The 12,487-nt window shown below is 43.3% G+C and overlaps 1 protein-coding gene across 1 annotated transcript in view; it reads left to right on the top strand.

Moving 5' to 3' along the window:
- The window catches only part of ANKRD31 (ankyrin repeat domain 31), a 71,465-nt gene extending 65,246 nt beyond the window's left edge, over nucleotides 1–6,219 (top strand). The window contains exon 25 of the mRNA XM_074857007.1: nucleotides 4,665–6,219. Within this exon, the coding sequence (XP_074713108.1) occupies nucleotides 4,665–4,816 (152 nt within the window). The 3' untranslated portion in view covers nucleotides 4,817–6,219. The remainder of the gene's footprint in view (nucleotides 1–4,664) is intronic.
- Nucleotides 6,220–12,487: the final 6,268 nt, after the last annotated feature.

Genomic DNA, 12,487 nt, shown 5'->3' on the forward strand with positions numbered 1-12,487 from the left:
ACCTTCGATTTTTTTCAAAGCGTTGTAACTACCAATGCAAAAAATGCAGCATGCATAATTTAGGATCACTTGATAAAGTAAAGTAATTCTTGGGGAAAAAGTACTTTCAAAATTGGGGGTGGGTGGATGGGGGGGTGGAGAGTAGACACAGAGGATCCCAAAGCAATAGCATCTGTCTTTTGGGGGATGGACACCTTGAGTTCAGGTGCCTGACTGGTATGATATGTCTGATTGTTAGAAAAAGATCACTCTTTATTGATGTGTTTGTAAAGGCAGAGACAGCATTCACATGAGGAAAAAAGAATTAAGATCTGTATCACGTGAAGTGAATCAAGAACTGTGGAGAGACCTGAAGAAAAGCAAAGGCATTTTGAGGGGGAAAAAAAAAATTGCCAGAAAAACATCGTATTTCATCAGAGAAAGATCTAGTCTTACAGTCTGTCCACACACAGACATCTCTTTGTCCAAGACACCAGGTCTTGATCACCTGAAAGAAAAGTTATTTTCAAAATTACCACTAACATGGGCAGAATTCATGTGCAGCCTTTTCAGGAGTCAGAGGATCAAAAAATGTTGTTTATATGAGACGCTGGCTGTCATTTCCAAGGCCTTATTTGGTCTGAATGGACAATGTCTGTTGGGACTCCTTGATTGTGACTGGGCTTCTTTGTATGTAAGTTCTTGAGAGGAGTGTGGATAAGGCCCAAGAAACTTGAAAGCTCTTAAGACAGATTGTTGTTCTAAATACTCCCTTGTGGCACTCTAGATCAAATGCTGTCACCTTTAAATGTGTTGTTCTTAGATCTTCTCTTTGTTTATGCATCTGCAGGCCGTGTCTAGACTAGCTGCACTGAACCAGATTCATTTGAGTCAGAAGAATAACATCACCTGTGACTTTGCCACAGATACTGCAAATCAGTTTGTCTTTCCCTCAGATTTGATAATAGTCTTTGCCTGTTTTATGGAAGTATTGAAACTGTATTACTGATACCTGTAAATTGACTCAAATACATTGCTTAAACTGCAAGAGCATTTAAATTCCTTTTACAAATAATTTTCAAAAGTAAAATAGCTATAAAATGTTCGACCATATCTCTGGATAGTTCTGGCACTTTCTTGCTTGGAAAAAGTAAGAAGGATACTGGTGGGATAGCCATTTTTTAAAACTGATCTTTCAGGGCCATTTTAATGATCAGAGAATTGTGGCTCTGCACAGAAGTGGCCATCTTCGGTGACTAACCTTTATGCAACTGGAGATTCTCGTCTAATACTTATATACTTGCAGCACTAACGGAGATTCTCCTTAAATACAATTTTCAGATTCTTAGCAGCCACAGAGACAAGATCTTGTAAAGCAAAATGGAAACACAAGTTGAAACACATTTAGAATGGTTTCAAAACTATAAGGCTAAAATAGATGCCAACAGAGACAGTGGCAAGCAATGTAAAAGGAACAAGCTTTAGAAAACTCTTTTCTCTTAGAATATTATTAATAGCAGGAATAATTAATAAATAGATATTGTTTTATAGGTTTAATTAATAGATAGAAACAATACTGGCAGTTCAAATGCATATACTGCTCATTTGTCCCCTGTACAGCCCTCATCATGGCTGGCTTAAAACCTGGTCAAGCTTAATTACTAAAACTTATCTGTTAAAGGATTTCACCAGACTGCGGGTACCTCCAGGCTTGCTTTATTAACAACTCGGAGTTGGGCCATCACCTTAATAAAGCAAGCCTGGAGTACCCGCAGTCTGGTGAAATCCTTTAAAAAGCACTATGGAAAAAGTACCAAGAGACATGTGTTTTCTGCAGATTTATGGAAAAAAAGCTCATTCTGCTATTGATACTGATTGATATTTTATATTGTAGTTCATGAAGATGGCAGAAAACTAAGAGCACCTAACAGGAGAGCAAGGGTAGGAAAGCAAAGAAAGACCCTGCCTGTGTGTGTCTTACCTTACTAAGCTTTCTTATGTACTCGAGGCACTAAGACGAATTGTGGATAGCAGTATGGGAGCCTTTCTTCTCTGCTTACAGCTTGTAAGCTGCCGGTCTTTTGTGAGGGGATGAGAGCTAACAGACAGCAAAAGGAAGAAAGAAAACATCAAAGTGGGTATTAAAAGATTAAAAATAATAGTAAGTAAAGGGAGAGAGAAAAGGGAAAAAGAATTGAGAAATAAAAAAGGAAATGGGAAGGACGTTAGTGGGCTGTGTCAGAATATGGAGGAAGAAACACAGGAAATAAATGTTGAAATACTGATCAATCCCTACTGGGCGGAAAAAATTACTGTCTATGGATATAGAAACTTTGATATCAAACACTGATGTCAGAATTGAGGCGGGTGTTTTGGGATGTATAAATTACTACGCTTTTGCTAACTGTTGACTGTTACCTAAAATTACTGAAAAGCAGAGATTAGAGAGAGTAGAGATCTTAATTATTCACTCAGATAAAGTTGTATTTATGGTAGAAAGCTGATATTTATAATCTACAAAATTCTAGTCCAATAGGTAAAACATTAATTTGACTCAAAGAATCAACAAAGAAAGCTGTCAACTGCTAAAAAAAGTTATTTCAGTAGATTTATTTGGTCATATCTTTATTATGCTTTAATATCTGAGTTGAGGATTTTTAGTAAATAAGTTAGAAAATTGCATTGAGAGTGCTGAGAGGAGCATTTCCAAAATAAAAAAGGAATGTCTTTTCTCCAATTATGATCTCTCAAAATGGGATGTTGAATGAACCTTAGACTTTGCCAAGAAGTTTTCTTGCACTTACACACCAAATGGAGACATTTCAGAATGAAAAATCTTTTTTCATCAAATCAAACCAGTTTGAAGTCATGCCCGTCCTGTCACTGTCGAGCTCAGTTTCTGCCAGTTTATTTTATTAAAAAATTCCCAGACTTACTTTTAAGATCTTTTTTACCTGAAGGTGTCCTTAAAACTATTTTGTGACTTCCCATCCAAGCATTCCTGTTTACGCCCTTTGAAACATCACTTCTAGGTGAGTGTGTAAGTTGACTTCTTCCAGTGTGACTGGCTGCAGCTTCATAAGTGATAAAGACTGTGTGAGTAGCATTGTGATGTAACCTCTCAGGTGGGTCTTGCATTCAACCTGCCAATCTTGTTGTAGTCCAAGATACTTAAATATACTGTAGACATCAGATCATGCTTTTTGTTCCATTATGTACTGTGCTATGGCACGAATGTTCTGAAGATGCACTGAGGGTGTAAGATAGCGAATGCAGTCCTGTTTTCACTGGAGTCAGAAATTTTGCTGTGGATGTTGTGGCTGTGGAACAACATACATCCTCATGCTCTTTATTTATGTTTCTGACAACAGACCCCTCTCTTTTAGTAGCAATTTGTTGCTTCGCTGCTTTTGGTGGTGAGCTCCTGGAAATCAGGAAATGGTAGGGAAATCCTCACCAAGACATGGAATTAAAAGGTCTGATACCTACAAGATACACTGCTTGTTTTAGCTTTCTACCAGTGTTGGCAGTTCAGTGAATATATTTGCATTTTGGAATCAGTGTAGGTGACACAACGAGAAGACTGTGGTAACAGAGAAAGACAAACTCTTGGGATGGCACATGGTAGCCCCAAAGTAAGTGCAAGCTAAATGACCAACTGGTGTCACTTCAAACATATTTTCTCTGCATTTTGACAACGATTTATCTTGACTGATCTAATCAGCCTGAAATACTTGGCCTGTTTTGCTTCTTGAGACACTTGAATGGTGTGTGAACACTGTTTTTTGTTGGTTTGTTGGGGTTTTTTTTAAAAGAGGCCATCCCTACTTTCATGACAGCCCTCCCTCTCTTGATAACATCTGTTACATGTGACAGTTCTGCCCTGACTGGCAGTTTATGTATTGGACTGGTTGTGGCAGCTGAGCAGCTCTGATATTTTGTGCAAGGGTACTGAAGGGAGAAAGTGTGGATGAAAGATGAACAAAAGCAACCAACTCTGAAAACCACAGTTCAGTGTGCGTTTTGGAGTCTGAGCTGTTAGGAAGAAAATGTCTTGCAACATTTCTTACTGCTGGATCTTTACAGTGTTACTTTGTTACAGGTTTTAACAGTGAAAGCTAAATTTTCAGCTTCTGTACTGACACAAGTGCCTAGGTTTATGCACTGCAATAGTTGCCTCAGTCCAGCAGGTGTTTAAATGTTGCAAATACCCATTGTTCAGTCCTGCAATTTCTTGTATACAGGTGTACACCTTCCTTTTTATATAGTCCTTTCAGAACTGTAAGAAGGGCATTCCCTGTGAGAGGGATTTGTTAATTTTGGGGAAGTACACTAAACTTCCCCCTTTGTAGACTTAACATGTGAAATTCCAGCAATGCTGAAGAACGGCTGTGTTTTCCTGTTCTATAATTGGAAATGTCCAGGATGGTTGACTTCTCACCCTGAGCACCATGAAGTGCAGTATGGCCCTTGTCTCACTGAAGTCTGGTTGCAAGTGAGGGATACTGATAAGCTGGCTGGAGTCTTATGCTACAAGATTCCTGTGAGACATTACAGATTCCTAGGGATTGCTAACACTTAGTGGTTCTAACAAGCTGTTAACACCTCTGTAGATGATGGTGCCAGTGATTGCTTTTCATTACTCTGATATACACTCTGTAATCATTTGCATTCATTTTCAACAGGCTCTTCTGTCCAGTTCAACTCAGTGGAAAGTCTGACACATTTTCTTCAATTCCATGAGATAGTAATGGTATGTAAAGAGGAGTTTCTACCATGTCCTGTAATGGAAAAGCACTGGAATTTCTACAAAGCATGTGAAGATTTTGGATTCTAAAGACTTCTTGAGTGCTAACATTTTTTTCTTCATCGTCACTTAAAAGAAAACATTTAAGCTTTTAGAACTAAGTGCTTTGTTACTGTCATTTTGATAAATCAGTTGCCTGGCACTTGGAATTGACTGAAGGATTGTTTGGGTAAATGAGGAACAGGAGAGTAGCAGGTGAGGATAACTGTCAATATTAAATTTTGTGCTGTGAGATTAAGAAATGGGGAAGTAGACGAGGATTGTTATACACTGGTACTTACTGTGAATTATATTCCAGGTTGATAACTTCGTTTGAAATTCCACTGATTTCAGTGGCTGCCCACACTTTATGGGGTGGCACAGAACCAGATAGGTATTGACACCAATAGTTGCTTCCTACACCTAAAGCTGGAGCCACTCTGCCTGGGCGTGTACTATCAGAAATAGCAGCACATGTTTGTATAATAATATAAGCTGTTAGGTTAGGCAAAAAATCAAGATGGGCAGCTTTGGAAATCACCAACAGATTTGCTTTATGTGGTATGGATATATATGAACATTTGAGAAGGGCATGGGTGCTGGGAGAGGTTGAAAGAAGAATCTGAGCCATTGGAAGTCATCAGGGAAATTCCATTCATGTTCCAGCCAAGTCTCTCTGATAGACAGAAAATGTGCTGGCATATGGCAATAAATGCAGTTAGCTTGTTTGTGGAACATGAATTTTTCCATCTAACAACATCTTAGAGATTCACCCTGATCTCTGGAGGATTTATATTTGTTTTAATTTTACAATGTGTGAATCTGCCTTGGTAGCATATTTATAACACATTTGACTGTCATGAGAGTTATCGGCATTCAAATGGTGTTCTTGCTCTTTCGTTCTTTGGATTATAAAGAAGAGATGAAATAATAGCACCTGCTACTCCTAACTCCAGTGAATGGGATGAGAAATATCTCCTGTCAATACATAACAGCCTCAGCTAGCTATTTGGAGCGCGAAGAGCTATTCTGCAGAGATCTGATTAGCGTCTTAAACAGAAGGTGGTTTAGGGAAGAGTGGGGGGTCTGATGTGCAGGGAGCTAATACTGTGCCCTAGGATGTATGAGCGATCATAGCCTGATGGGCTGTAAGGATAAATAAATGCACACTGCCTGGAAGTCAAAAAAGTTAAAAGCTACTGAGTGACAGGTATTTTCTAAAGGTCAGTTTCCACACAGGAAGAAAATGGAGCAGTCTCACAGCTGTAGCAGTGAAACAAACCTGAAGGCATATTGGTTTAAAGGAAATGTTCGTTCAAATATTACACTTCCACTTTCACTGAAAAGTGAAAGACTTTTGACTGTGAAAATGACTACTGAATTACTTAAATGTTTGTGTGTCATTTTTTCTTTGTTACAAGAAGTTTAATAAAATTAATGTATAAAAACTGGGACGATTTGACAGCAATACTTCTAGTCCATTATATTAATGTGATTACATGACCTAAGGCAATCCTAAGATACAGCGACAGAAAATCTGGTTGATGCAAGCTAGTCAGAGAGGTAAAAGTGCAAAGTGCTACATGAAAATCACTGATTCTTACACTGTATGTAAAAGTGACCAGGTTTTTTTTCAATATTTATATTACATATAAGCATTTTGAGAAAGGTGTTGGTTTGGGAACATATGTTTAATATGACTAACAAATATAGGATTCTACTTCCCAAATCTTAAAACTGAATTTTCCTTATTTATCCTACTGGAATCTTTTTCTTAATGTAAAGACCCATTAAGGGATGGGAAGAAGTTATACCATCATGAATAGGGTGTCTTGTTTTCTCTGTTTAAATTTATGGTTTCTAAGTGTATTTCTGCATAAAAATATAAGCTGTTATCACAGGTCAAAGATAGGCAGCAATTAGTGGTCCTAACTACACAGCAGAGAAATAAAGCTTCTGCTCACAAGTGGCAAACAGCAACGGTTAGTCCTCCCAGCCCCTCCTACTCCATTCATGATTCAGTTATTTTATTTAGTAACTTCCTTCTCCACTCCTAGGCTGTGAGTTAGCACATATTCTGTGTGGTGCAGGCTAAAGTAAAAAGGATATAAAATGCAAAGAATACAAAACCCCTGGCATTCTGTCTGCTGTTAATATATTCAGATGGGGAATGAGAGGAGGAAGAGATGATGCAGTGAACAAAAGCCACGAATTCAGATTCATATTTCCACAGACTGATTATTTATTTATTGCTGAGATGGAGTTAAAAAAATCAGTGGGAAGATTAATATCAGTGAGGAAGAATGTGAGGCACAAAAGAATGAGAGTGAGAAGGAAGATAAGCAGCTGAGAGGCAGGCAATACAATACAAGATTCATAGATTTCAAGGCCATCAGGGACCAATATGATAAGCTGACCTCCTGAGTAACACAGGCCAGAGGTTATGAAAAAGTATAAGCAAGGGAGACATGGGGAAAAGAGAAAAGAAAGAAGAAGATGCAGATAGAGCTATATTCACTCTAGGTAGAGGATCAGCACAAAATGTTGCACCTTCTTGCCAGGCAAAGCTGAACTACAGCCAGCAAGAGCAGTTAAGGTAAGAGAATTGTGGGAATGAAGGCCAGCTTTGGAAAGGTATTTAAAGTACTGTAAGGTGCATATACACCTTGGGTTTTTGATGGTGGAAATGCAACTAAGGAGGTGGGGGAAGGCAGAAACAGTGCCAGAGTAATGTTTCCAGCCATAGGAATTTGGATAAATTCTTGGGAGAGTTTTGTTGTTATGACATGGAGTCAAAGACTTTTCTTCTGGTTTTCAAACCTTAATGTTAACTGGAAAAAAACACCTGTTTAAGTTATCAAGAGAATGAACAACTGCATATATGAGATATGCAGGCTGATTGTCTGTTCACCTGTAGCGAAGTAACCAGTTGGGTAGGAAATCATATAGATGATCTGGAATTTGAATTATTAAGTTTCTGACCATATCAAGAAAAGAAGCTTAAACATGACACAGGAAGGGAGTAAAACATTTCAAAGATGGATCAGGATTCAAAGAACTGTTAAGTTTTTCATATATATGTATGGTTTTGGGGGTTGGGTTTTTTTGTTGTTGTTGCTATGGCTCTGGCTTCATCTCTGGGAGAAAGTTTTACCACTTGCACCAATATTATTGTAGCAGAGTAATCCGCAGGTGAGTTTTCCAGCAGCTGTGTCCTTTTGATTTCACTTCAGTTTCTGTGGAAGGAGCTCGGGCCTGCGTTACGGATAGCTCGGCTGGAGTGGCTTAAGCGATTAGCAGCCTTCAGCCGAGCTGTCACAGCTGTGCCCAGCTGCGAGGCTTGCGCCGCGGGAGCAGACAGGCGCGCTCCGCTCTGGCGGCCTCTTCCAAATTTCTCACCGAACTCGCGCACCAGGCGCGCGTGCCCTCGGAGAGCAGAGCTGAGCCGCTCAGCCTGACCTTAAAGCACCGGCCTTTGCCTGGAAGCCGCTGGGGGACTGCAATGTTCCAGTGCAAGGGCAGGCCGCTCCGCTGTTAGCGGAGGTTTAAAGCCAGACCGCTGCTCAGTAGTTCAGAGCAGCAGCCACCGCCGGCCCCCCGGCTCGCCCCGGGGCCGCTGCACACCGGCCCTTCGCACGTCTGAGCTTTCCCGGGGCAGCCGAGCAGAGGCCGCTGCCGCCCCGAGGGGGAGGGCGAGGAGCCCGGGCCCGTCCCCGCAGGCGGATGCGCCTCGGCCGCAGCCGGGCCGGCGGCAGCGGAGCCCTGCGCAGCCCCGCCTCGCCCCCCGCCCTGCGCGGGCTCCCTCCCGGCCGCAGGGTTCGCAAAGCCGCAGCGTAGACCCGCGCTTCCCCCTCGGCTGCCCCCCCGCCTTCCTCCTCCTCCTCCTCCTCCTCCTCCTCCTGGGCAGCAGCGGGGCAGGTCCGCGCCGCGGGGAGGCGACCGGCTCCTCCCGAGCCCAGGTGCTGGCTCCTGGGAAGGGGCGGCCGCGCTGCCCCGCTGCCGGCGCCCTCACCGCTGCCCCCCGCTCCTGCCCGCCAGGTTGCGAGGCGGGCGGCGGCCCCTCCTTTTTCCTCCACGTCATGGGGTGCCGTGTCGCACACGTGTCCGTGCACACACACACACACACACACGCGCGCGCGCGCGCCTCCGAGCAGAGGAGCGCGCCCGGCCCGGGACGGCCGCGCTCCGCTCCGGTGAGTGCGCCGACGGCGGGCACGGCCCGGGACGGCGGCAGCGGGGGGCGCGGGGGCCCCGGCCCGGCCCGCCGAGCAGGGCCCGAACTTTTTGCGCGGAGCGGCGCGCTGGGTCCGCAGCAGCCTCCGTCTCCTCCCAGCGGCTCCGCCATAGGCGCAAACTTGGAGGCTCGGCCGCGGCGGAGTTTGGGCAGGAGGAAGAGGAGGACGAAGGGGCCGCAGCTGCGTGGCTCCGCGGGGGCGCAGCGAGCGGGGCGGTGCTGCGCGGGGGCGGTAGCGGGAGGGCCGGGCCGGGCAGGGCGCGGCGCTGGTGGCGGCCGGAGGAGGAGAAAGAGCGTCGGTGCTGATGGGTGCTGCTGGGGACCTCCGGTAAGAAGGTGCCGTGTGTCTCTAGAGTTAATTACGGGGGGATTATACGTGTCGGGAACAGAAAGAGGCAGCGGTTGACAGGCTGCAGGCGTTTGAAGTCAGGGCACACACCTGCCTGCAGCCCGGCTGGCAGGAGGTGTGCCCGCTCTTGCAGCCACATGAGCTGTTCTTGTGGAGCAACAGTTACACCAACTTAACGTGTGGTTTGGTAACAGGAACCGGGTTTCTTGTGAGGTTGTCTGAAGTCTCTCGTGGGGTTTTTTGTCTCTCAGTAAACTGCTAAAAACGTACATGTTAGTCTGTAGCTGTGTTTAATTTGCCAAGTGCACTTAACTCATTTCTTAAGTATGTGAAGAGGCTCATTTTCTTTGTGAGGAAACAAAAAGTAATAGAAGAGCAAGGATCTGTCACAAAAAAAATATTTTGGCTTTTTTTTTTTTTTTCCCCCCCTCGAGGAGAGATGGTAGTAGCTTTTTTCTCATTATGGGGTGAACAGACTTACTAATATCAGAGTAAGGCTTCTGGAAAGAGACCTTAAGGGAAACTTCCCTTGAGGTTAACTCATCCACTGTGTCCCACCTGAGGATCTGCTCCAGTGAACATCCTCTGATGTTCCAAAGATCTAGTCCATAAACCAGCCTGTTTCATTTTGAGTTAGGTGAATTTCCTTAATAGTAACCTTTTAAAATAAATAAACTTCCTTAATAATAATCTTCTTGCATTTGATAGCCTGGGAGAGAAACAGCTGAGGGGTAGATATGGTAGATAAACTTGCGACTGGAGTGGAGGCGGTGAACAGGAAAGAGCTGCTTGCTCTCTTTTAGACCAAGACCTACAACAGTCGAGTGATGCTGGAAGGCAAAAGATTGGAAACAAGTAAGAGAAAGTGGGTTTTTACACAATACTCAGACCAGCTGTAGGGTGTTTTGCATCCCATTCCCAGTCTACTGGATGTCAGAAAACTTATGTGCGTTCAAAAGAAATTGGATAGAAGAAATCAAAATTTTGTGAGAGGTAGAAAGTTGTAACCCCTGGCTTTGGAAACTGCTGAGCTGTAAGGGAATGGAAACTGACAGAACATGTGAAGATGTTGGAGAGTACTTGCTCTCTTCTGCTCTTTCTCCTCTTTCCAAGTGTCCACTATTCAGTACTCTGAGACAACATCCTGGGCTGGATGGGCCCTATGGATGTGATGTGCCTGCTCTTCCATGCATGGAGCTTTTTCTGAGATGGTCATAGAAAGGTAACTGAAATGCTACTATATTTGTCCATCTGTGGGTTTTGGTCTTATATATCTAATACTGATGGGTTTTGGTGCAGTTCCTGTGTGTTTTTCTGTGTGCTATCTAGCTGTAAAGGCATTTAAAGATCCCTAACAACCCTAGCTAATCCTTTTTGACAGATGATTCATATATATGAGAGTTCTGAAGGACTACAACTTTTTGAAAAGCAGTAATGGTGATAAGGCCTATTTGGCTTGTGTTGAAACTAATTGCTTGTGTTGAAACAACCCTTGTGCTGGGATTACACTGGGGATGCAGGAAAGGGGACCAGACACTGAAAACTGCTTGTGTACTGGGTTCTATAATTATTGTGGATGATAACCTGTACTGTGCATGCTGTTTTCCAGCCTAATATGTGCAAATTATTCTAGTCAGTCAATAGACTGTCTGTGATAATTTGAAAAAATGCCTTGGTGGCTGAGACTAGATCTCTGAAATTCTTTAGAAGTAGTCCAGGTGAGCTGGGAAAAATTAACCAAAGGCAAAATTTAAAAGCTCAAAGGGTCAAACCCATGTGCTATCATTAGGTATAAAGAAACCAGTAATGCTGATGTATAGGATTCAGGGAGGCCTGGAAAATGTTGAAACATTGGTTGAGAACAAACTAAGTCCAGATCATGCAGATCTTTTCAGTCTGGCATCTGTTTAGACTGGCCAGATATGCCTGAGGGTCTCAGTGGGTGTCCACAATGTACAGTATGATTTCAAGAAGCTTTATGTCCACTAGCAGGACAGAAACAGGGTGTCTTCAGACTTCAGCAGAAAAATATCAGGAAGGGGTGATGCAGGGATTTTGAAAAGGTATTAGCTGTCTGTCAGAGCTAGGATTGGAGCACCAGAGAGGGTGATGTACCTGCTTGGCCATTAGTCTGAGGTTACGCTGTACCTCTGTGACAAAGTGACTTCAGATAGGAAGTGGATAAGGAGTGTGGGCTGTCCTGATGCATGCTGATGAGGCAAGTTTGGTCTCGCTAACAGATGATGCTTAAGAGGGCTCTAGCAGGAGCTTACGGTGTTTGTATAGCTGTTTCAGCTACAGGAAGGCATCAGGAGTCATACAGCTTTTGAGGTCTCCCAGGAAATGTCAATAAAGGAACTAAGAGACACAGCAGATGAGTTACAAAAAGCTCATTTCTGCAGCATAAACTGCAGGGCTCCGAATCCAGCATAGCAGATAAGTTTTGCGTAACTCTGTCAACAAGTCAAGCCTCATCAGACCTCTTGCTGAAAAACTTAAAAATGAAGAAGGTTTCACCAGGATTTGCAACGTGACCAAGTGCAACATGCAGATTCCTCTGCTTTGAGTACAAGATGGACAACTGTGAAGAAAGAGTTGTTCTCTAATCTCATCATGCCCAGACAGATACATCATTAAACAGATAACAGGGTAGATACCAGCCTATTGGAGACCCACGCATCCTCGTGCTCTGTCACATTGTCTAACTGCAGTGTGGCTTGTGTGATGCATCAGGAAGTTAGCTGCTGATTTCCAGGTGCTAATCAAAGACCTTCTCCTTTTGGATTGACATTGCAGAGTGCAGTTGGCCTGTGTGCTTTTTTGTCATGCATTGTTCTTTGACGGGGGGATGTCTTTCTGCATGCCTGCTTTTCAGGCAAGGACAAGTCAGCACCCTAAATCTTATGCAAAAGATACACAGCTGTCTGCAGACCTTTTCCAGTTTTGCGTGTGCTGGGAGCTTTTATCTCACAGGAAATTCCCATCATCTCTATATTTCTATGTTCTTAATTTTTTAATCAATTAATAACATTTGATACCATTGCTCACTGTACCCTCCCCACAACACTGAAAAGAGGTAAATCTGACCCAGCTACTATTATGCCACATTGCATCTTATGCATACAGGGAGTGCCAAATA

This window comes from Strix uralensis, chromosome Z (genome assembly GCF_047716275.1).
Source record: "Strix uralensis isolate ZFMK-TIS-50842 chromosome Z, bStrUra1, whole genome shotgun sequence".
NCBI lineage: Eukaryota > Metazoa > Chordata > Aves > Strigiformes > Strigidae > Strix > Strix uralensis.